This window comes from Tenrec ecaudatus, chromosome 12, assembly GCF_050624435.1.
Source record: "Tenrec ecaudatus isolate mTenEca1 chromosome 12, mTenEca1.hap1, whole genome shotgun sequence".
In the NCBI taxonomy this organism is placed as follows: domain Eukaryota; kingdom Metazoa; phylum Chordata; class Mammalia; order Afrosoricida; family Tenrecidae; genus Tenrec; species Tenrec ecaudatus.
Genome location: NC_134541.1, coordinates 106,789,889 through 106,815,589, shown reverse-complemented (window position 1 = coordinate 106,815,589; position 25,701 = coordinate 106,789,889). Strand labels below are relative to the sequence as shown.

General features: G+C 53.6%; 1 protein-coding gene across 1 annotated transcript in view; it reads left to right on the top strand.

Annotated features, from left to right (window-relative positions):
• Window positions 1–5,175, top strand: part of UBN1 (ubinuclein 1) — a 33,832-nt gene extending 28,657 nt beyond the window's left edge. Inside the window, exon 16 of the mRNA XM_075528029.1 lies at window positions 5,001–5,175. Coding sequence (XP_075384144.1) covers window positions 5,001–5,175 — 175 coding nt within the window. The remainder of the gene's footprint in view (window positions 1–5,000) is intronic.
• Window positions 5,176–25,701: the final 20,526 nt, after the last annotated feature.

Below are 25,701 nucleotides of genomic sequence, written 5' to 3'. Positions count from 1 at the left end.
CTGGAGGCAAAGCGAGTGAAGCAACAGGCTGCTAATTAATCACAAAGTCAGCAGTTCGAATCCGCAAGCCACTCCATTGAAGAAATATGTGTAACTCTCCTCCTGTCAAGAGTCACAGTCTTGGGGGAGGGAGGGGACAAAAGAGGCGCTGATACCAAGGGCTCAAGTAGGAAGAAAATGTTTTGGCAAAGATGGTGGCAACGTATGCACAAATGGGCTCGAGACAATTTATGTATGGATTGTAATAAGAGATATAAGCATCTGCAATAAAATGATTTATTATAAAAAAGAGTTACAGTCTTGGAAACCCATCAGGGCAGTTCTGTCTGGTCCTATAGGGCCACAAGTCAGAATCAAATAGATGAGAGTGAGTTTTTTGGTCTCCTGATAAGGAGTTCACGTACGTGAGAGCGATTCATACCACACTGGTCTCTAGCCTCTAAGGAGCACTCTGGCTGTACTTCTTCCAAGACAGACAGATCCACTTGTCTTGTGGGCAGCCCGTGCTATTTTCAGCGTTCCTCACCAGCCCCTGCCTGCACATGCTTCCACGGGTGACCTAAAGACCCACCCCACTCTGTCCAGAGGGTCACTATGCGTCAGAGAGGACTTGCCAGCAGTGGGCTTGGTCACTGGTTGGCACTTCCGTGAACTCACAGGCAGGAGGGCAAACCTGCGTGTCAGTCACTGGGGCAGGTGAGGGCTGTTCTTTCTCCTCCTCTGTGGGCCGTCCTGGCTGCCAGGCCTACCCAAAGGGCATGTTCAGAGTTCGGCTGCATCTCACTCTCAGCCCGTGAGTCACAGGTGCCTGGCAAGTCTTTTGTGTTTATTACACAAATAGGATCTTCATGGACATCAAAACATAAAATACGACTGCAGGCCCTTACACACACACACACACACACACATTTTTTAACCATTAGAGTGCATGCCACTCAGTGGCCCTTCCCAGGGTTACTCAGGCAGCCAGTCTCTCCGGTCCCCCAGCCTTGAGTGGCACTCGCCGGGCACTTAAAGACACCACACTAGGGGCAGTTTCAGGCTTCCGGGTGTTCCGGCAGGACCATAAGTGCCCGGAGAGTGCCACTACAGGCAGGGTAATGAGCAGAAGCGCTGTCATCATAACAGGGTAGGTGGCGGTGGTGGGGTTAGGTGCTGTTGGGTTGGTTCCAAGTCACGTACAACAGAACCAAACACCCCCCACTGCGGTGCCATTCTCACAAGTGTTCTTATGTCGGGGCCCATTGTTGCAGCCACTGTGTCCGTCCGTCTTGCCCAGGGCCTTCTTGTTGCACTGCCTTCTACCACGCATGATGCCCTTTTCTAGGGCATGGCCTCTCCTGACGACATGTCCAAATGTTGTGAGACAGAATCTCCCCGTCCTATGGGGTGGGGGTTATACATTCCAGTTCCGGGTCTGGACGAGGAGGGAGCTGGCCTGTTCCAGCCTGGGCCCCATCTTCAGTGGACACCTTACTTTCCTCCAGCTCCGTTGTCTTCCCCAGGGCTGGTGAGGCGGGCAGGAGAGGTGCTGAAGGTAGCTAAGAAAGCTGCCCTCCAGTCTCTGGACCTCTCTGGGTCTTTGAGACCCCACACCCTGTCTTGGCTCCAGGTAAGCCTGCCCCATGGAGACAAGGAGACACTTGTGGGATGGGGTGGGGGTGGGATAACCAGAAGATTCAGGGAGGAGGGATATGCAGTCCCCATTGCTGAGGAACTGAGACTTATGAGCAGACCCCGACCCCTGGGCATCCTGGGACACTCAAGATTTGGAAGGACCGCCTATTTGCCCAGAGCCTCAGCCAGAGGAATCAGCTTGTTAACAAGGAAGGTTCCCGGGCTTTTCCAGGTGCCCTCTGGGAAAGTGCATCTTACACAGTCTTGGAGAGTCGGTTCAGACTCATAGTGACCCTTGAGGACAGAGAACTATGAACAGACAAAATCATGTTTACAATCAGTTCCACCTCTACCCTGTTTTACAAAATTTGGGGGCCTCATCCTCTTGTAGGGAGCCCTGGTGATGTAGTCAGCCATTCAAAACAAGAAAGACGGGGCTTTCTACTTCTCTAAAGAGTGACAGTCTCAGAAACTCGCAGGGGGCAGTTCTGCCCCGTCCTATGGGGTTGCTATGAGTCTACTTCGTGGCCGTGACTCTCCCTCCTCCCCCTCCACCAGGTTCACACCTGTCTACCCTCTGCCCTGTGATCTCTATGGGAAGAGACTGCTGCATTGTTCTCTGAGTAGCAGGAGCAGCTGGTGAGTTTGAACTGCTTACCTGCCATGTTTAACCGCTTCACTGCCACCAGGGATCCTCTGGGAAATCTCAGGAGCTGGAAAGCTGGGGAGGGATGACCTGCCCCCACCCTTCCAAGTGTCAACATGCCCCTCTGTGGTTGCTTTTTGTGCCAACTTGATGCCTGTGATCTGGTGATAACATCCAACCAGGTGGAGGAGGGGGAGTCTGGTCAGTGAGCCTGGGACCCCCATCCTCACCTTCAGTTCGCTTTTTAGAGATTCCCAGGAGCCACAGCTATCCTTTGCTGCCACCGTGTGGCTGAAACTGGAATGTGCAGCCCATTTTCATTCTGATAAATATTCAATAACCATTGAGTGGATTCCCACTCACTCTTTACACGGAGCGGCTGGTGGTTAGCAGCTCAACTCGTAATCCGCTGTGCCACCAGGCATCTTGTGACATGCGTCAGGACTTCATCTCTCTTAAGCCTGAGTACCATTCCGTTGTGTACACCTTGGAGATACCGCAGGCTTGATCCCATACATTAAAATGCATTTTTTGGCTGCCCAGTGCATATATACAAGTAGACAGTCTCAGCTTTGTCCCATGAAGTGGTTAGTGGGCTCGAACTGCTGACCCCGTGACTGGCAGCTCAGTGTATGGCCCAACAGCACCAAGTTCATTCTTCACTAACTATTAATCAAAATTTCCGGAATATACACAGTATGTGGATGGATTCTTGAGGCAGACACGCCCCCTTGCCCCCCGACCCCGGTGGAGCTCAGAGACTAGGGAGAAACAGGTGGCAATCCACAGACACACGAATAAACACAGTCATTAGGAGCGCATGCTGGGTTAGGAGCTGACTGTCGCAGAATGCAGTGAGAAACGTAATGCCCGAATGCCGACAGTCTCCCTGCTCTACCCTAAGGCTCAGTCGTCTTTGTCACCCACGTGTCCCTGCACACAGTAGGCGCTTAGTACGTGATGCGCAAATAAATACACGGGTGACAGCGCTGCCCAGGTTAGGTCGCTTGCATCTCCCAGGCCCCAGCAGTTGGGGAGTGGGACGGGAGGGTGCTCTGGGAGGACAGTCGGAAGCACCCTCTTTTAAATTGCACCCACTCCTCCCTTTCGGCTAATTTTTTTCCTCCTCGGCATTTTCAGCGGCTCGTTCTCCAAAGCCTGTTTCCCCCAGCACAATGTAAACTCCACCAGAGTGAAGATTCTCCTCTGCTTTGTACACTCCCAGCACCTGCAGCAGTACCTGACACCTGCAGGGTGAATGAAAGGAGGACTGAGTGCATGGGCGGGGCTGAGGCGTTTGGGGCGTGTCCAGGGTAGGGGCGTGTCCCCAGGACTGAAGGGCCGTTTGGAGGCGGGGCTAGATGGGGGTGGAGCCTGAGGGCGGAGTCTTCCTGAAGCCCCCTAAGGCATTCCCGAGGCTGGTTACGTTAAGGGCGGTGCCACTAGGAGGCGCAAGGTCAAGCTTAGGATGCGGAGGTGGAGCTCTGCATAACTTTGGGGGCGGGCCTGTCTAAAACATGACCAATCAGGAGGAAAATCTGAGCGGAGGGCGGGGGCAAGGGCGAAGTAAGGGTAAAGGGGCGGGGCTAGTCTGGGCGGGCCCGGCAGAGGGCGGGGCCAGGCCAGCATCTCAGCTCTCCAGGGTCTTAGAGAGTTCCGGTCCCGCAAGTCCGCCTCGCGCCACTGAGGCGCGTCCCCAGCCGGCCGGGAGCAGGGTGCCGCAGGACTGGGGGTCCCAAGCCAGGCGGCCGCGCTCGGGACCGTCCCAGGCACCGCTCTCCGAGCCGGGCGGCCTCGGGCTCCCGACGAGCGCAGCTGGGTCGCCCTAACGTCCCGGGCACTGGCCCCAGGCTGCATCCTCCGGGGCTCGGAGAACGAGGTGAGCCGGGCTGCGGGGCCTGTGTGCGCTTTCGTGTGTGAGTGTGCATGCATGTGCGAGAGTATGAGTGTGCGCCTGTGTGTGCACACTTTTGTGTGCGGGGATGTATGTGTGTGTGCGTGCGACTGTTGTACGTGTGAGTGCGTGGGTGTGCATGTATGCATGAACGTCTGTGGGCACTAGGGGATTGTGTGTGCATGTGTGTGTGCGTGTGAGCGTGCACACCTATCATGTATATGTACCTGCAGGGGTGTATATGTGCGTGTATTCATGTGTCTGCATGAATGTGCGTGTGAGTGTGGGGGTGTCTGTGCATACGTATCTGTGGGAATGGGGCGTGGGGGTGGGTTGTGTATGCTTTTGGAAGGCAGGGTGTGTGTGCAAAGTTCAGTGTTGTGCACGGGAGGCCCTGCCTGGGAGTGGAGCTTGCGTGTGAGATTTGGGGCGCCCTGTGTGTGTGTGCTGGGGTGCCTTGGCTGTGCTATAGCGGGCTAGGTTACTTGGTGTGCTGGGATGCGTTCAGGAGTGCACGTGGGTGCGTGCATGGAGGCAAGGCTGGAGACTGAGGGTTTCAGGGCTGCATTCTCAGCGAGCGGCAGAGGGGTGGGGGGGTGTCCCTGAGTGGGGAGAGGTGAGGAAGAAGAAGGGAAGTTTGGAACACTGACTGAACTGGTTTGGGGGTCTGTCTTGCAGTCATTCTGAGATTATTTCCAACAGCCGCCCCCTCCAACTGTCCCTGCCCCCTCCCCCAACTATTTGGCCTGGGAGGTGTGTAGGTGACAGAGGGGGGCAGGGCAAGGGCGGTCCCTCATCAATGACCCGCTCCTAGGTCAAGTGCTCTGCCCCCTGGCCTCGCAGAGCCCTGGTGAAGGTGAACATGGTGCAGAAGTACCAGTCCCCAGTTCGAGTCTACAAGTACCCCTTTGAACTTGTCATGGCGGTGAGTGACCCTGGCCCTGCGCCCTCAGGCAACGCTGGGGAGGGGGGCTGGCTGGGGAGCCCTGGACCAGTTCAGAAGGTTTTACCGAACTGAGTCAGCTGCACTACACTGTTCAGCAGACCTGACCGTCCCGGACTTCTAATCTGTGACCCCTCTAATCAACGATAGAAATAGTAGTAAATATAGGAGCCCTGGTGATGGCTAACAGAAAGTTGGGGGATTTGAATCTTCTCGGGGGTGGGGGTGGTCAGAAGACTTGGTGATCTGCATCTGTAAAGACAATTGCCCAGTGCTGCCTGTCCCCTGGGGTCACTGTGAGTGGGGATGTCCGAAGCTAAGATGCCGATGAGTGGGGAGCTGGCTTACACTGGGGGGGTACGGTGCTAAGTCTTCCTACGCCTTACTGCATTGAGTCTTCATGCCCATTTTAGACACGGTGGGGTACATACTGGGGTGTCAGTTGCAAGGTCAGAGGTTTGAGCCCATCAGGTGTCCCTCAGGAGAAAGCGGAGGCTGGCCGCTCCCGTTAAGATGGACTGAGGAACCTAAGGAGCAGTTCTGCTCTGTCCTGTGGGGTCACTCACGCCGTGTCGGAATCGAACGATGTCATCGACTTGGGTTTGTTTGCTTTGCTTCGTGAAGTGGAGGCTGCGGGAGCCCGGTGGAGCCGGGCTTAGGTGCTTGCCTGCTACCCAGAAGGCCGGCTGTGGGAACCCACCAGTGGGTCTCAGAGAAGAGCCCGGCAGTCAGCTGCCCAAAAAGCCCCAAGACAGGGCGGACCTCCTCCATCCTGGGGGTGGCTCTCAGCTGGAAGTGGAGGTAAACCAAGGCTTGGACAGGTGACCTGGGAACATACAGCCGGAGCTCAGACCCAGATGAGTGGGGAGATGGGGGTGGTGTGTGGGTGGGTGTGGGTGAACCACGGACCCTCAGGGGTTCTCCTGCTCTCCCCGCTCCCCTCCCCTTCAGCAGCAGAGAGGGCGTGAGTGCACAGTGGGTTCCTCTCCCTGCTTGCTGGGTCTGAGGTCCATATGCTGGAGGGTGCTTCTTCCGGAGACCCGGCAGCTTCCTGACCATCTCAGGGGAATGGGCCGTGCACACTCTGAGGTGGTGCTGAGGCTCAGCCACGGTGTCTCATGGGGTTGCTCCCTAAATGCTGAGGCATGGGCGGTGGGGGCGGGGCTGGTGGTAAGTAGGCTGGCTGACCCCACCTGTGGGTGCTTCCAATCGAGCTGGAGAGACCCAGACTGCGAGTGGTTTTCTGGGTCCACCCTGAGTGGGTATGTGAGCACACCTACCCACTGGAGACGCCGAGCCTGGCAACGTTTGCCCAGAAACAGAGCTCTTGGGGGGCAGGAGAGAAGGACAAAGGGAAATGGGGGAGGGGTGGGGAAGCGGGCAGGGGGGAAGTGGGGTGCCAGTTCGGGTTACAACATAAAATGTGCATGAATGGTTGAGTGGGGAGTGAATTTGTTCTGCAAACTCACCTCCACCACGATATGAAAACCAGACCAACTCCCACACAGAGGGGTTGTGGGGCCTGCCAGTATTGCACGGGAAGGCAGGTGAGGGACAAAGATGGGTCCCAAGGCCCCATGTCCCCCTGGGTTCTTGCACCCTGAGACAGGCAGATGGTTCCACCCTCTGCCTCTCAGAGCCTTACTTACCTTCTTGAGAGACTGGGGCGAATGCCAAGGGGCTCTGCTGAGGGGTAAAAGCGATATTCTGTGGTGCCCCTGGCTCAGGGCCTGGCACACAGTAGGTGCCCTGGATGCTGTGGTCCTTGCCATCAGCTGCTATCAAATCCACGGCCACTTGTGGCCACCTCCTCTGTGTAAGCAGAGGCCTGCACTCCATAGGGTTGCCAGTGACTCGCTCTCCGGAAGTGGACTGCCCAAGCTGACCTTGTTAGCGGGCAACTCCACGGTGGCCTCAGATCTGTTCTTGCTTGGTGCCACCCAGGTGGCTCCAATTCCCGGCATGACATTCCCAGGTTAGAGCGCTTGGAAGGTGCCCACTGTCTTGCTGGGAATCTTCCTCCTTTTGAACGGCTCACTGCTTCACTCAGCACGTAGGTCTGAAGGCCATCTCACCAGCTTTTTCCCACGGAGCATTCTGGCTGTACTTCCTCCAGGACAGAAGTGTTAGTCTGTCTCATCATGCACACACACCTATGCACTGATTCTGATGCCTAGGACCCCGCAGGACGGTGGAACTGTCCCTGTGGGTTTCTGAGACTGTATCTCTCTAAGGGAGTTAGGAACCCCACTTTTTCCCAAAGAGCAGTGGGTGCTTTTTAACTGCTGACCTGGCATTAGCCGCCAGGGTGCCTGGGACACTCAGTTCTCCTGTCAACCACCACCACCCACAAACATCAGTTCTCCTGCCATCGTCCTTTCCATGTCCAACTTCCACGCGCCTATGAGGCCGCGGAAGAGACCATGGCTTGAGCCAGGCGCACCTTGGTCCCCAAAGCCACAGCTGTGCTTTCAGCAAGGTCTTTGGCGGCCGCCTGCCCAATGATTCAGCTCCTTCCATGGAATCTGTCCAGGGTTTCGTTTTACTTGTAAAATGCAATCCTGCACAACTTCCCGTGTTCCTCTTTTTATGCGGAAGCATCTAAGACTGTATTGAGAAGGCTACAGACCCGACTCAGTGGTACCGAACAGCACCTGACTCTCTTTCCCAGATTGGAAGAAGACTTGAGAGGTATTTTACAAGCTTCTTGTTCCATCTGAGGGTTGACATGCAGCTAATTCCCGAGTCACAGTAAAGCACTTCTGGCTCTCGTTTCCTTTGGGGGTACACCTTTCCCTTAGCAATAGGGGCCCTGGTGGTGTTGTGGTGACACATTGCATCTGCAAGATTAGCAATTCAAAGCTGCTGGCTGCTCCTTAGGAGAAAGAGCTTTCTACTCTCTTAAACAGTTACAGCCGGGGTCCTCAGGCAGGCAGAGCAGCAGCGGCCAGGCAGCTCAGCTTGGGGAAAGCTCTGGGTGGCCGTCGGTCCACAGGCATCCAGCAAGCGCCCTCCCCACAGCCAAGATGCCCAAAAGGAAGGTCAGCTTGGCCTGATGAAGGGGCGGTGAAGGAGGAGCCCAAGAAGAGATGGGCGAGGTTGTCAGAGAGTCCGGCACCTGCAAGAGCCGAAGCTGAAAACGGCCTCAGGAAAGAACATTTCTTCAGGCAAAAAGTGAGCACAGGGAAACAGGCTGAAGGCGCTGACCCAGGAAGCAAAGAAGGTTTACCTGCGGAAAATGGAGAAAGGAAAAACGAGGAGCGTCCAGCGTCTGATGGAGCAGGAGGAAAAGAAGCCAAGTCTGATGAATGTTCGTCTACCGTGTCTTATCAGTGGGCCCTGTTACCTCCCTTCTTGTCCAATCCAGAGGAAGATTTATCAAGTGTTTTGTAAATTCAAGTTTTTTAGTAGCTTTAGAAACGTTTTTAAAAAGGAGGAAATCCCATTTTGCCCCATTTTTAAAAAGTATAAATGCTTTTCTTTGAAAAAGATGTGTAATAATTTTTTGTTCGTTTATTTTGGTATAATTAGAAAATAGTGGGACGTTGAATTGTGGGAAGAGTTGACCATCTTCAAGGTCACATTTCATGGGATGGGGGAGTTTTCATATCCCTAATACAAAACATACTTTAATGGTAGTTTGGGGTCACTGTCATGCATTTGTATGACTAGAGTATTTACATGTTCATTTCCATGTTGTTGTTGTTTTAATAGAATTGCGTTTGAAAGCCATTCTGTCACCTTGGCTTTCTTGGCAGCCTGGTGTGCATTCTGTGACCCCTTTGGCCATGGGAGTCCAGTTTTCCTGATAACTTTGTTACACGCTGTGGAGGGTTGAACATCTGAGTGTGTAGTGTGTGTGTGTGTGTGAATTAAATTGTGAATTAATGGGACTTAAGATGTAACAGCTTGCCAACATTTGAAGATAATGGTACTTGATAACCTCATTTTAAAAATTGCCTCTAAATTTAAAGTGGGAAAGTCATTGGAATTTAAAATCAAATCATATTTGCCTGCCATTTTAGTGTTTTGGTACATGCATGAAGAATTGTGTACAAAAGCAGAAAATAATAAAAAGCAGAACAAGTTATAAATGGTTCAAAAAAAGAATTATGTATAAATTGTTCAGAATGTCTCTGTATTTATCTCAAAACAACCAATAAAATATCAGTTACAAACCAACAAACAGTTAAAGTGTCAAAACTCACAGGGACAGTTCTACTGTGTCCTATAGGGCCACTATGAGTTGGTATCGACTTGATGGCCGTGAATTTGAATTTTCTCTTAGTAATATGCACCACATAAGATGTTCAGCTCTATCTGGGAGCTTTTATACGTAACCTTTCCAGACCCCTGAGACAAACTACCTACAGATTTTTAGCGATAAAACTCACTGCTGAGGAGCTGATACCAAGGGCCCAAGTAGAAAGCAAATATTTGAGAGTGATGATGGCTACAAATGTACAAATGTGCTTGACACAATGGATGGATGGATGGATTGTGATAAGAGTTGTACGAGCCCCCAATAAAATGATTTTTAAAAATAATAAAAATAAATAAACTCCAAAGCTAAAAAATCCAATAAACCTCACTGGCACAGCAGCCTCTAAGACAGGGTAGAACTGCCCCTGTGGGTTTCTGAGACGGTAACTCTTCACGGGAGTAGAAAGCCTCATCATTCTCCCTGGGAACAGCTGATGGTTTCGAACTGCTGATGCTGCCCATGGCAGCAGTTCCCAACATGTAACCACTGTGTCACCACACTGGCCATAAAAGGCAACAATAATATAAAGGGACAGGAGGTATTTGGCTTACATCAGAGTCAACTTCTGACAGTGCTGGGCATGGACCCCTCTGGTAAGTAAGCTGCGGGCACTCCGGTCGGTACAAGCTGGTGGCTTTGGTGAGAAAACAGTGTTTCAACGAAGCATCCTTGGTAACCGGGGCCCTGGTGGTAGAGTGGTTGCCTGGTGGGCTGCTAACCACGTAGTCCGTGGTTTGAAACCACCAGCCGCTCAGTCAGAGAGAGACGAGGCTCTCTGTTCTGGTAAAGAGTTACAGCCTCGGAAACCCAGAGGGGCAGGTCTACTCTGCCCTGGAGGGCTGCTATGCGACGGTATTGGCTGGAGGGCAGTAAAATTTAGTTTGTTGAATACTTGGTAACGGTGGGTGCCAACATCAGTACTGTCTCTCCACTTCTCAAAGGAGCTGCTGCGGTCACAGGCTCCATCTCCCTTACTGTCATCTTTGAGCCAATCAAACCACAGCCTCCGGACAAAGCCACCCTGCAGGCCGATTACAAACCACCATTGTACCCAGTAGCTGCAGAACTCGGCAGGCACCTGTGTTGTACCAGCACGAAAGGGGTTTTCTGTACTCACTGTCCGCCTTTGTTCCCCAGCTCCATGCCCATCCTCCTTCGGGGGCGCATGTCCAGGAGGTTTCAGATGCATTGGGCTGTTTTCACTGCGTCCCAGTGGCCCAGGGAGGACGGGCTGGCTGCTCCTGTAAAGAGTGACAGCCTCAGAGACCCACAGGGGCAGCTCTGCCCTGTCCTATAGGGTCCCTAGCAGTCAGAATTGGCTTGTTGGCAGTGGGTTTATTCTTGAGATTTTATTCTTCTCCCAGTGGCCAGATGAGCTTACCATTGGCTTTATCTGTTTGAACAAGACGAGGCTAAGCATGAAAGCAAAGAGCTCTGGTGATATAGTAGTTTGCGCATTGAACTGCTAACCACAAGGTCAGCGGTTTGAACCCACCAGCTGCTCCGTGGGAGCAAGACGAGTCTGCGAACTCCCGTAAAGATTTCTGGACTTGGAAACCCACAGGGGCAGTTCTACCCTGTCTTCTAGGTGAGTCAGAATCAACTTGATGTAGTGACTTTGGTTTCGGTTAGTGTATGCATCAAAGTGGCCCGTGGCCTCTCTAAACATCCACCAATGATGACAACGGCGGTTAGAACTGGGTAGGTTTTCTAGAACCATGCGAAAATTTTAGACAGTAAACAGCCCCCATTTCTTCTTTTGCTTAAAAAACAACATTTCAGAAAACACGCCTCCCCCCACCCCCAGCCCCTCTAGTATGACGAAGGAGCATCTCTTTCTGTGGATCAGAGCCCTTGGCGTGGATTCCATCCCCAAGGATGCGGTACCAGGAAGTCTCTTGTTTTCTGCTTTGGTGGCAGCTTGTGTTCCTGGGTTCTAGACAATGAGCCCCCATTGTCCTTGTGAGCAGGGAGCTTGATGGATGGAAGCAGCTGTGGGGGCCCTGGGGGAGCAGGCCCTCGGCTCTGGCCACTGTCGCGGGCCCTGGGAGGGGGTGCTGGGCTTTGTGGAGGACCCCGTGAGTCCTCAGGGCTGTGCGATCAGATCTGTTTTCTCCGAAGGCACCCCCTGCTGGTTGACTGCTGTTCCTTAGCCCTGTGTTGGGTGAAAGTGAACCTGGCTGGCTAGAGGTAGCTTTCTCGCCTTCCATCTCCCCAGAGAAATTAAAGAACCAGCAGGGAACAGAGACCTGGCCTTGGGGGTCTGGTATATATCCACCACCCAATCAGCCCTTGACTCTAGACAACACCATGCACAGTGGTCCTAAACTGTACCCGGTCCTGAGGCACTCGCCCATCATAGGTTGGATTGCTGTGGATTTTTGAAGAGCACCAGACCTTTCTCCCTAGTCTGTCTTAGTCTGGAAGCTCTACTGAAACCTGTTCAGCATCCTAGCCACGCCCAATCCTCCCTGGACAGAGGGCTGCCTGCTGCTCCTGAGGTGCACTGACTGGGACTCAAGCCTGGGTCCACACCCACTCCTGGCTTCTTTCACTCAGCACGGGGGGTGGGGGGGGTGGGGGGGTGGGGGCGGGCTGAGGCCCATCGACAGCACTGCGTTCTTCTTTGTGGCCAACTGGCATAGTGGTTACATGCTGGCCTGCTAATAGCAGGGCCCACAGTTCAAAACCACCAGCTGCTCTGAGGGAGAAAGGAGGTTTTCTACTCCCATAAAGAGTTACAATCTCGGAACCTACAGGGGCAGTTCTGTCCTGTCCTGTAGGGTTGCGGTGAGTTGAAATCGACTTGATGGCAGTGAGTTTGGATTTGGGGATTTTGTATCCCACTGGTGGCTAGGCCACCTGTGTTTCCCCATCCATTCAGGGATGAGTGGACGTTTGGGCTGACTCCACCTCTTGGCTGTTACACATACTGCCGCCAAAAAACTTGCATGCGTGTGGACAAGTTTCTTGGCGGGCGCATGTTTTCAATCCTCGTGGGCGCACGGCTCCACATGAGTGCCCTGGCTTCTTTTTTAAAAATTTGAAGTCTAACGTTCATCATCATCCTTCTCTCTTCTTCCGGCTGCTAACTCCCCGCCAGGACCCAAGTTCAAACTCATACTTTGGACATGCTGTCGGGAGAGACCAGTCCCTGGAGAAGACAGCCGTCACAGTAGGTGGAGTCGAGGGGCAGTGAGAGGGGGACGACCTTCAACAGGACGGGCTGACACAGAGGCTACAGCAGTGGGCTCAGCCATCCCAGTTGTCAGGAGGTCGCAGGATCGACCTAGCGGCCTTTCCTCCTGCTACACAACACAGACCTGGCGGCGCCGACTCCATGGGACCTGACGACAATAACGCAGGGCCCGCGGGGTCAGAACCCACTTGATGGCAGTGATAGTGTGCTCCTCTGGTCCAGTCACTACCCAGGGATCCCTGTGCCCCACACCCCTGGCTCTGCGGCGGGCTTGTGGTGGGAGCTGGCCTGAGCTACAGTTTCCTTCCAGCCCTGGAAGGGTGAGGAGGAGAGGGTGATAGGCCATTAGGTGCTGCAATATTTAAGGGCCTAGCTTTGCTGTATTGATAAACAAGCTGGCCATTTAGCAAATGGCTGGTGAGGAAGGTGCAGCCCGGGCCACGCTGGGATGGTTGTTAAGGAGGAAACTGTAATGAAGCGCTAGCTAGCGGCTGGGGCCTTCTTTAGCCTGGTTTAAATTAGTTCCCGGGGGGGGGGGGGGAGGGAGAGAGGGAGGCGTCATCTGATCCCCGTTGCCAACAGCTTAATGGAAGCTACTTCTCCCATCGGCTCTCTCACCGAGCCTAAAGGTGCTGTGACTCAGCAGGGGAGAGAGAGGTGATCTTGGAGCCTGTGATTTCAGGGGCCCCTGAGATACCATTCATTCATTTATGTCGTGTTCTACCAACTCCTACATAGCATTCCCACTGTGTTCCCGGCACTGGCTCCCTGTCACTGCCCGCCATTGAAGCCATGCCAACTCACAGCGACCCTAGAGGGCAGGGTAGAGCTGCCCCTGTGGGTTTCAGAGATGGTCACTCTTGATGGGACTGGCTGGTGGTTTTGAACCAGGGACCTGGCTGTTAGCAGACCAATGTGTAACCACTATGCCATCCAAGCTTCTCATTGCTGGCTCACAGCTACCGTGCACCACAGACAGCGCTGCTCTGCAGGGTTTCCGAGGTGGTAGATCTTCGCTGTTACACACGGTCTCAGCCTTCTCCCTTGGAGCCACTAGTGGGTTTGAACCACTGACCTTCGGGTTTGCAGTGGAGCGCCCTTTAAGCCATTGGGCCACCGGGTCCCTGTGAGCTGAGTGCAGGGCCACGGAAGGGCTACAGGGAACTCTTTGTGGTCTGCTTACTTCCAAGTTTATGTGGGTCCCTCCTGTCAGTCAGCCTGCCGTGGTGCAATGGGCTGGTCTGTCTAGTTCACCTGATTCTCCTGACATGGTCTCTGCCTGATGTCCACAGCTTCCGGCTGTGTGTGTGTGTGTGTGTGTGTGTGTGTGCGCGCGCATGCATGTATGTGGAAGAGACGGGGTGGGGCCGGGGTGGGGTCCAGGATGGGAAGAGCTACAGAGACAGTGGCTGCATTGCTGGTTTCTTGGGCCAGAGCGTTCCTCAGAGGTGAGGATGGCGAGACTTTGTTTTCACAGACTGTGGACATGTGGTCAGGAGAGACCAGTCCCTGGAGAAGGACATCCTGCTGGGGAAAGGAGAGGGACAGCGGGAGAGAGGAAGGCCCCCGAGGAGATGGACAGACACCGGGGTGCAGCGATGGGCTCCCACGTAGCAGCCTGGGTGCGGAGGCACAGGCCCCGGCAGTGTCTCCTTCTGTTGGGTTGAAGGTCACTGGCTGTGGGCTGGAAATGACTCAATGGCACCTAACAACAACAGTGGTGTTGGAGGCTGGTGGCAGGTGGGGATCTGACGACAGTGATTACAAGACAGAGGAAAACGTTCTACAATTGATGGTAGCGATCGTGTGTCCAACTCTTTTTAATATGATTGAGCTTTGAGCTGTAGTGTGAATTCTATGCCAATAAAACTGTTTCAAAAAGAGAGAGGGAGAGACCGAGAGAGGAGAACGGGGAGGATGAGGGGCGTGAGGAAGAAGAAAAGGGAGAGTAGGTGCTATAAGATCATGTTGGTTTGTGTCCCACTGTGTTAGTCTGGGTTTACTAGAGAAACAAATCCACAGACACTCAGATGTGTATAAGAAAGAGCTTTCTAGACAAGAGCAATTGAATATTGAGAAAACATCCCAGCCCATTCCAGATCAAGTCCCTAAGTCTGAAATTAGTCCATATGTTCAGTACCAGTCTGTAGCTTCCTCTTTAGACTCACACAACACTTGCAATGACACCGAATGTGGGAAGATCACAGGCCAGTGGGTGGAAAGTCTTGTGGATCCAGTGGCAATGGGAGCATCTCAGTGCTGGCGTGGGTCTCCATGTGGCTCCCCCAGCTCCAAGGCTCTAGTGTAGCTCCATGTGTCTTGTCAGCAGGAAGAAGAAGCAGAGAGTGTGTGGCCTCCAGTGAGCTATTCATCTCCTTGGTGCCTCCAAATGAGGTCATTAGGCTGCGACCTGATTGACAGGCTAGACTCCACCCCTTCGCAAGGTGACAGGAGATTATGTAACTATGATCCCATGCCCCCCCAAAGATATCTGAATTCCTAACCCTGTAACTTTAAATATGACATTATTAGAAATAAGGTCTTTGCCAATAAGTTCACATGAGGCTGTAAAACCCACTGTTTCTAGAGGATTCTAACTCCCAGTGGCCCTGTGGGGCAGAGTAGAATTGACTGGAGCCTCCCCAAGGCTGTGAGTAAGGATGGAAGCAGACAGTCTCGTCTCAGTCAGCAGACGAGTGCTTCAGCCATTGAGCCACCAGGGTTCCCTGGCTCCAATTTGAGGAGCGTCCTTGTAAGAAGAGATGCAGACAGGCACCTGATGAGATGATGGAGGCAGAGACTGAGGTGATGCAGCTAAGAGCCGAGGAATGCTGTGGGGCAGGGTGGTGGTAGTGGGGGGGCACCAAGAGTTAGGAGAAACAAAGCAAGCCTGCCCCCCCTCCCCCCCCCCACTTGTACCTCCAGGACTGTGTCATTTCGAGCCCCTGGTTTGTGGCACTTTTTTGTGGAGGCCCTGGGGACAATGGTGTGACTAAGGGAAGGCCCAGGGCACTGGGGAGCGGGCTGTAGGTGGGCTCAGAGGGCTATTTGAATCAAGCTGGGAGCTGCTGAGAAGGAGGGAGAGAAGACAGACAGGAAGGTCTGTAGGGCCAGGCGGGTCCCTCCCAAACAGGAAAGTGTCTGCGAGAGAAAGGACGGTCCAGGCCAGGGGCTTGGTGCATCCTGCAAAGGTTTAAGCAAGGAGTGACAGGGTGAGATTTAAGTCTCCAGAGCATTCCCAGCGGCCTGTGGGAGTGGGGCTGGGGGCTCTCTCCTGGAGGCGGGAAGAACCAACAGGCCTGGACGCACGCATTCCTGAGACACTTGGAGAGTCGAGAAGAGCACTTCCCCTCTGTCCGAGATCCTGACATGCCACCCAAATGTCATGCCACCCTGGCTGGGGCAGCCTCACTGCTGCCTCAGCACCCACCCTCCCCCAGAACTAGCAGGGGTACCAGCTGCTCTGGAAGTGCCCAGGCACAGAGAGTGTCCCCCGGGGCAGGAGGAATTCCACCCCCATTCTGAGGGGGGGCGGGCAAGACAGCAGCAAACCGTCGGTGTCAAGGACACCAAGGGCATGTGCGATGGCACAGGCCACACTTTCTCCCTCAGGAGAGAGACAGCAGCTGGCACCCAGGACGTCCAATCCCAGTCAGGGGCCTGCCCTGGGAGGGCACAGGGGCAGAACCAGGGATGAATACAAACTGGGCCCCTTCTACCTCCCCCAGGCCAAAGCCCCAGGCCCCGGGCCCCGGTCATTGCTGCCTTGTTGTTGTTAGGTGCCATCCCGTCAGGTCCCTTAGTGACCCCGTGCCCAACGGGGTGAGACATTGCACCATGCTCACCACCCTGCTTGTGTTTGGGCCCATGGGTTCAGCTGCCGTGTCCATCCATCCATCTTCTTGAGGGTCTTCCTCATCTTTTTTTTTTCTTTTTTTTTTATTTTAACAATTTATTGGGGCTGATACAATTCTTTTCACAGTTCATACATATACATACATCAATTGTATAAAGCACATCTGTACAGTCTTTGCCCTAATCATTTTTTTCTCTTTTCTTCTTTTACATTTTATTAGGGACTCATACAACTCTTACCACAATCCATACATATACATACATCAATTGTATAAAGCACATCCATACATTCCCTGCCCCAATCATTCTCAAGGCATTTGCTCTCCACTTAAGCCCCTTGCATCAGGTCCTCTTTTTTCCCCCCCTCCCTCCCCATTCCCCCCTCCCTCATATGCCCTTGGTAATTTATACATCGTTATTTTGTCATATCTTGCCCTATCCGGAGTCTCCCTTCCCCCCTTCTCTGCTGTCCCTCTCCCAGGGAAGAGGTCACATGTGGATCCTTGTAATCAGTTCCCCCTTTCCAACCCACTCACCCTCCACTCTCCCAGCATCGTCCCTCACACCCTTGGTCCTGAAGGTATCATCCACCCTGGATTCCCTGTACCTCCAACCCTCATATGTACCAGTGTACAGCCTCTGTCCTATCCAGGCCTGCAAGGTAGAATTCGGATCATGGTAGTTGGGGGGAGGAAGCATCCAGGATCTGGGGGAAAGCTGTGTTCTTCATTGATACTCCCTCACACCCTAATTAACCCATCTCCTCTCCTAAACCCCTCTATGAGGGGATCTCCATTGGCCGACACTTGGGCCTTGGGTCTCCACTCTGCACTTCCCCCTTCATTTAATATGATATATATATATATATATACACATACATATATACATATACACATATATACACATACATACACACACTTATATCTTTCTTTTTTGCATGATGCCTTATACCTGGTCCCTTGGGCACCTCGTGATCGCACTGGCTGGTGTGCTTCTTCCATGTGGGCTTATTTGCTTCTGAGCTAGATGGCTGCTTGTTCACCTTCAAGCCTTTAAGACCCCAGACACTATCTCTTTTGATAGCCGGGCACCATCAGCTTTCTTCACCACATTTGCTTATGCACCCATTTGTCTTCAGCGATCCTATCATGGAGGTGTGCAGTCAATGATATGATTTTTTGTTCTTTGATACCTGGTAACTGATCCCTTTGGGACCACTCGATCACACAGGCTGGTGTGTTCTTCCATGTGGACTTTGTTGCTTCTGAGCTAGATGGCCGCTTGTTTATCTTCAAGCCTTTAGGGTCTTCCTCATCTTCCTCGCCCCTCCACTTGACTAGGCATGATGCCCTTCTCCAGGGACTGGTCTCTCCCGACAACACGTCCTAAGTCTGGGAGGCTAAGCCTCTAAGGAGCACGCTGGCCATACCTCTTCCAGACTGTTTGTCCTGGGAGCAGTCCACGACACCTTCCAAATCCATCTCCGGCACAATGAAATACATCGATTCTTCTTCCGTCTTCAAGGTCCCACTTTCACAAGCATGAGGCAACTGAAAACACCCTGGCTGAAGTCAGGGGCTCTTTACTCCCCCAGGTAACCTTCTTGCTTTTCAACGCTTGAAAGCGGCCCAAAGAGGTAAAGCTGTGGTCACGACTCAGGGTCAACCCGCCATCACTGAGTCTGTTCCGACTCGGAGTGACCCTAGAGAGCAGAGCCAAACCTCTCCATGGGATTTCTGAGGCCCTGGTGGTGTAGTGGTTATGAGTTGGGCTGCTAACTGTAGGGTCAGTAGTTCAAAACCACCAGCCACCCCGAGAAAGACAGGGCTTTCTATTCTTGTAAAAAGTTAGTGTCAGAAACTCACAGGGACAGTTCTACCACTGTGCTCCCAGCTTAAAAGTCACCCCTTTAGAGGGTGAATTCTCTCTCAAGTACAAGCAAAAGAAGTGGGGGTTAAGATGAGGGGTACCCTGCCCACCCTAGGTTCTCCTGAGTGCCCTGGTGGGTAATCAGTAAAACTTCAGAGAAGTGTGGTGGGCGAGGGGCGATCCCAGTGCTGGGGCTACCCAGGGGCCAGTGCCCCAAGTTCTGCCTGCAGAACGGAGACGGGACAGGCCAGGCAGCATCCCAGAATGCCACGGTGTGGTTTGGCTATTCCCTCCTCCACTGATGGCACAGGAAGTGGGTGGTGGTGGTGGTGGTGCGGCAAGCAGTGTTCCAGCCCCCTTTGAATTTGGACTCAGAAGAGCAGGCAGGAAAGAAGGGGAGAAGGGGGTGGGGGGAGAGCAGCTGGTAAGTGAATTGATTAGCAGAAATAGCTCATCTGTACTTTCTAGAGCCTCGTTCTGTTTTACAATTTAAATCTATTTAACAAATGTTTATATAGAATGAACCACGTGCCAGGCCCTGTTTTAAGCGCTTTGCAAAAATGACCTCTTTCCTCCCACCCGACACACACACATGCACACACACACACACACACACACAGCTGTTTTCCACAGTGGCTGTACCATTTCCCGTTCCCAGCGGCAGGGGACGTGGGTTCTAATTTCTCCAAGTTCTCAAGAACAGTTGGTGTTTTTGCTTTTTCTGATGAGAGCTGTCCTGCTGGGTGTGACCAGGCATCTCATTGGAGTTTGGGTTTGCATTCCCTGCGTGACTGATGTTGGTGAACATCTTGTCATATGCCTTTTCCCCTCTCTTCATCCATTTGTATATTTTCTTTGGAGAAACATCTATCCAAGCTGCTTGCCCGTTTGTCCATTTGGGGTGTGTGTCTTCTGTTGTTGAATGGTCAGAGCTTTTTACATACTCTGGCTACCGAAACCCGTATCAGGTACATGGCGACCAGTCTGTGAGCTGCCTCTTCCCTCGATGCACGCAAACGTCTTCTCCTCTGGTGTCCACGTTGTGGGCCCAGGCCCATTGGCTGCCACCAGGCTGCCCTTACCTGGTTCTCAGAGAGGCTGTCCAGGCAGGAAGTCAGTCCCCAAAGTCTCCACCTTGTCAGCTTGTGGGTGCTGGCCCACAGCTACCCTTCCCCTCCCTTCCTGGGTTCTCGGACTCATCAGCAAGTTTCAGATAACGCCCCTGGTCAGTGCGGGCTGACATGTGCTTCCTGTGGTGATGATTCCCAATGTTGAACAGCAAGTGTCCCCAGGAAGAAAGGCCTGGTGATCTGTTTCAGAAGACAACCCTCGGAAACCCGATGAGGTCATTCTCCGCTGCCACCTGGGGTTGCTCCGAATGGGATCGACTCTCTGGCTCACGGCAACAGCACTGTCACTTCCTGCGTGAGCTCGTTTTTCTATCTGCTAAAGCATCACTAGCTGTAACGAGGGTCTGGGCCCATATGGGTCCAAAAAAGAAATAAAAGAGGGAAAGGCGGTTGATGAATGGCTTGTGTTGGATTCCTTTGCCTGTGTGAGTGTGGTGTGTGTGTGTGGTGTGTGGGGGGGACAGGGGTAAACATATGTGTAACAGACATTTGCCATTTTAACAGTGGTCGAGTGTCCAGAGTCGGGTGACATTATGTTGATTGTGTTGGTCAGCTATCACCATGAACCTTTCCTGGTTTCTCACCTCTCCTTACGGAGCCTCAGGGTCGAGTGCCCCCCTCCCAGCCCCCCAGCCCCCAGCATCGATGATTTTTCATCAGGCGGCAATGCACACTGGGCCTGAGCTGGGGCAGGCGTGGCGTCAGTACCTCTGCAAACCAGGCGGGTGGGGGCTCTGGGGCTCCTCTGCCACCCAGGCTGGATTCCTGACTGTCTTCATTGTTGCTTTCTTCTGACTCAACAAGCAATTGAAAACATTTCCGTGGGTTCCCGGAGGCCCCTTGGGTGCCTGGTGAGAAGCCAGCGAAGATGCCTGTGGAGGAGCAGGAAGCCGGGCTGGCAGAGCCCAGTCGACAGCCTACTCCTGATTTTCACCAGCTTCTCAGAGCTCTGAGCTGCATACCGCACAGCCCACCCACTCAAGGTGCCGGGGGTCAGCGGCATGAATTATAGTCTCAGTGCTGTACAGCCAGCACTCTGTCTACCTCCAGAACATTCCACTTCCCCTCGTCCACACCCACTCTCCTTCCCCCAGCCGTGTCGCTGCTGTCAGCGGCATGCACGATGACAGTGAAATGCTCCCCCTGGTCTGCTGTTCTGTGAGGAGCCCTGGAGTTCGGTGGGTTGAGTGTTGGGCTGGTGTGCCAGGTTGGGCTCTCTGGAGAAAAAGAGAGAGGGAGAGGGAGAGAGAGAGAGAGAGAGAGAAGGAAATTGATATGGAGAAGGAAGTGGCTCACACAGGGCAGGAGCGGGCCAATCCAGTCCAGTTCCCATCTCTGGGTCAGCTCTAAGCTGGAGCCCTTTCCCGATGGTCAGGAAAAGCCGGAAGGGCATGGCTGGCGGATGCAGAGGCATGAGAATTGAGGTTGGCAGTTCAGATGGCGGCTCTGATGGCCCTTAAAGACAGTAGGCACTATTGCAGGCCATTGGACCAAGTCCAGAGACCCACAGGCTGATGAACCAGGTGCAGGGTCCAGACCAAGAAGGAGCAAAGAAGCTGTCCGCAACACCTACTTCATATGAAGTAGCCACGCCCCCAGGAAACGTCCTCATCAGGACGGCCACGGAGTAAGGGCTGCACCCACCTTAATCTCCCCACACCACTTAGTGGCTCGTGGCAGATCCCATCAGGGAGTGGATTACGTGATGTTAGATCATATCATGAGAGAGACCTCAACTGCCAAGTCACTGAGACGCGTGACCCAGCCAAGTTGACACAAACCTAGCTGCCACAATCTGACAGGTTGACCGCTAAACCACCAGGCCCTCGGAGGGACAAAGATGAGACGGCCGGCTCCTGTCAGGATTTACAGCCTCTGAAACCCGGGCAGCAGCTCTGCTCTGACCTACCGGGTCGCTCGGAGTCAGAATCGACTGGCTGCAGTGGGTGGGTGGGCTGTTTGGAACCATCCCACGGTCAGTTATGTGCTCCACAGAGTTTTCATGGATTTTCAGAAGTAGACAGCCAGGCCTTTCTTCCTCCTTCATCTACTCTGAAGTTCTACTGAGACCTGTTGTGCATGCACATTGCTATGATGGCCCCGGGCCAGGCAACCATGAATCAACTCTAGGTCTCTAGGCAGTTGCCTATTTTAGATGTTGCATCAGGATGGGAGGAAGGCTGAATAACCACCTGCAATATGCCTGTGACACAACCTTGCTTGCTGAAAGTGAAGAGGACTTGAAGCGCCCGTTAATGAAGACAGGATGGCAGCCTGCAGTACGGATTGCGAGTCAATGTAAAGAAGACCAAAAACCTCACACCCGGACCGACAGGTCACATCATGCTAAGTGGAAGAAAGGTGGGAGTTGCCATGGATTTTGGCTTGCTTGGATCCACCATCAGTGCTCGTGGCGGCAGCAGCCAAGAGGTCAGAAGATGTGTTGCATAGTATAAAGACCTCTTTAGAGTATTGAAAAGCAAGGAGCTTGCTTTGAAGACTTAGGTACGCATGGCCCAATCACCTCCTCTGCACGGGAGAGTTGGACATGGAACAAGGAAGGCCGAAGAAAAATCGATGCGCTTGAATCGTGCTGCTCTGGAAGAGCACGGAAAGGACCACAGCCTGCTGAAAGGACAGACAGATCTGCCTTGGACCAAGTCCGGCCAAGGTGCTCCTTAGAGGCAAGGGTGGCAGGACTTCAAATGACAGGCGTTGGACACGTTGTCAGGAGAGACCAGTCCCTGGAGAAGGACATCCTGCTTGGTAAAGTGGAGGGGCAGCGACAAAGAGGACGGCGCTCAACAAGATGGACACACTGGCTGCAAACATGGGCTCAGGTGTAGGGGCAACTGTGAGGAGGGTGCAGGTCTGGGCGGTGGTTTGCTCTGCTGAGCATGGGGTGATAGCTATGGGTCAGAACCACTTGGCACCTAACAACAGCAGTACAGCTATTGCCTGGATGGGACCATGCAGAAGTGCAGCCAGCATGCTCCTTAGAAGCAAGGAGGTTGACACTTCCTATCATGGATTTTGAAGGTGATGTGATCAGGAAAGACGTTTCCTTGGAAAGGGGCATCATGCTTTGTAAGGTAGAGGGGTGGCGAGAAAGACGCACGACAAGATGGACGGACACGGTGGCTGCAACACTTGTGAGGATGGCGCACATCAGGGTGTCGGGCATCAGGTTGGTAGGAGTCGGAACTGACTGGATGACACCATCAGCAGCAGCGACCACCCACGGTATGGCTGGACCACAGCTCCATTCATCCGTTCATCAGTTGAGGGGATTTGCACTGTTGTTCCCTGCTTTGGACTGTTGGGAGTCCTTGCTGCGAATATGGGCATGGTCTGACCGTCAGTGGGACACAGGGCCTGTGCAGGACAAGCGCGTCAGTGGGGAAGGACCGTGAGAGGGCTGTGCTCCTGGAACAATGCCCTCAAAGCACCTCTGGGCGGGACGTGGGGTTCTGCTGTGACTATGCTCTGGTGGTGCAGTGTTTAAGCACGGGGCTGCTCACCCAGAGACCAGCGGTTCAAACCCACCAGCCATTCGTTTGTGGGGAGCAGGACGCTGTGGTGTGCTTTTTCAAAGACCAGTGGCCTCAGAAGTCTTGGGGAGCAGTCCCACTCTGCCCTACAGGGCCAGGCCTCCAGGAGTTGGAACCCACTTGGCGCAGTGGTTGGGTTGGGTTCCGCTGTGATCAGTCTCAACAATAACCAAAATAAATCAATTGGGGGAAAAAAAGTCAACAGACCTTTAGCCGCCAGGGCTCCTTCTTCCACTTGATGGGTGTCGGGGGACAGGGACCTCTCAGTTCTTGCCACCCTGTGTGGGGCCACCTTGTGGGGGATCGCCCTGTGGCCTGGAGAGCAACCATGCTGAGCATGTGAAATATTTTGCCCTCTGGGAGATGAGCTTAGTTTTATACCCATTTGACAGATGAGGAATTGGGGTAGAGTGAGGGGCCTGTATTGGAGCTGGGCTTCAAAGCCAGCAGCCCGATCCACTCTTGCTTTGACCCCTGTGACTCACTGCATTCCCTTGGTAGAATGTCCAAAGTGGGCTGATGTGTGTGTGTGGGGTGGGGGGGGCAGCGGGTACCATTCTCAGGGCCCTGGCTTTGCTGGACCTCTGAGCCTGGGCCCCTGGGCAGAGGTGTATTTTGGGTAGGAGAGGCATGGCACATGGCACATGAAAAGGAGGCACCGATGAGCAGCTTCTGGTCACCAGCCAAGTGTTCATGGCTGGCTCTGAGAGGTCACTCAGCAACTCAAGACAAATTGCCCTCACATTCACATCCACACAGACAATGTGTCATGCCTCCTTCAGGGAGCAGCGCCTGGGGTGGGGAGCAGCCATCCAAGGCGCATCTATTGGTCTCTCCCCATCTTGAGACAAGGAGGAGGAAAACAAAAGAAACAACGAGTCTGAAGGAGTCATGGATCATGTGAACCACAACCTTCACTAGCCTGAAACCAGGAGCACTAGATGGTGCCCGGCTACTAAGCACTTGGATGGAGATCACAGCAGCGTGGGAGAAACATGTAGAACAGAACTCAAAATCATAGAGACCAGAATGACTAGTTTGATAGAGACTGCTGGAACTCCCAAGACTGTGGCCCTTTGACACCTTTCAGGTTTGGAACTGAACACCAGCCCCCCCACCCCCCGCCCCAGGGGATCACCTTTCTGCCAAAGAAGGAACTCACTGCCAATGAGTCTATTCAGGCTTGTAGTGACCCCTGCCTGGCAGTTCTGAGACTGTGAAGCGTTATGGAAGCTGATGGCCTCACCTTTCTCCCTTGGGGCGGCGGGTGCGTGTGAACCCTTGACCTTTTGGTTAGCAGCCCACACCTAACTCACAGTGTGCCACGAGGCTGCCAACCTCAAGGTTAATGCTTCAAAACCACCAGCCGCTCCTTGGGGGAAAGATGAGGCTGTCTGCTCCCGTAACGAGTTGCAGTCTTGGAAGCCCGTAGGGGTAGGCCGTTCTCCTCTGGGGCTCCTTTGGGGCTGTCAGGAGTCGCATGAACTCGGAGGCTGTGAGCTTGATTTTTATAACGGGAATAATAATAACAGCAGGGAGGAATATATTTTTCAGTAAATTAACTAAAAATCTAGAGGGGCAGCATCGCTCCAAACCAGAAGGCAGGAATGGGCTCGAGAGAAGGAGGAGTGGACACAAAGGGGGCAGGGAAGAAGTGGGCAGAGCCTGTTCCATCGTGGGATGACCATCTGGGACCAGAGCAAAAATGTGTGAATGGTCCAAGGTCAATGTTGACCTTGACCACAAGGTCACCATGAGAACTGCCGGAGGCATTATTTTCTACACACACACACACACACACACACACACACACACACACACACACAAAACCCCCACCCCCCTCTGGGTTGAGGGTGGATGGGGACTCCCAGACAAAGCTCCAGCTTTGAAACCTGGCAGGAAGCAGCTCTGTGCTTCTGGCCTGGGCTGACCTAGTGGGGACTGGGGTCAGACCAAGGACACCTGGGCTTGGTCCCACTTCTTTCTCAGTCCCTGCCCTTACCCCTCCCCCCAGCTCCAATATGGATGGCACTTCTCTGGGGAGCCTGGAGGGATGGGGGAGGAGGTGTCCGCCCTTAGATGCCAGCGTTATTTTTGGGCTCCAGTTGATCCTGATTCTGGGGCACGTGGGTTGTGGCAGGCACTTGGAGCAGACCCCACTTGGATGGTGTCAGCCACAGATGCCAGGCACGGCCCCCCTCCCCCGTCTGACTCTCACCCTCGCTGAGCACTTGTCCCAGGCTTGGGGGTCCCCTCTGGCCACTGCACCTGCCTGGGAGGACCCCCGGCCTTGTAGAAGGGAGCCAGCTCTGTAGATGCCACAAACCTCAGTGTCAGGGAGCCTGACCCAGCGCCAAGACCTGGAACTGATCCAGCTGTGGCTTTTAGCACCCACTGCAGCTCCTCATAGCAGGAGCCCTGGTAGCGTAGTGGTTATGTGTGTGGCTGCCGTGGCAAGGTCAGCAGTTTGAATTCACCAGCCACTCAGAGAAAGATGAGGGCTCCCATAAAGAGGTACTTCATCGGGATGGACTTGCTGCCAGTGAGTTGAGCAGCCCCTTGCCCTCAGGGTGAGCAGCTGTGACCTGCCTGGGCACCTAGGCACCCAGAAGGTAGTCTCCTCGCCAGCTCACAAGTGGCGAGGGAGGGCTTTGTGTCCAGGCAGTGGGATCCAGAGTCTGCACTGCTGACCCCAGACCAGGCTCATTACAGCTCCCAGAGTCAAGAGGGTGT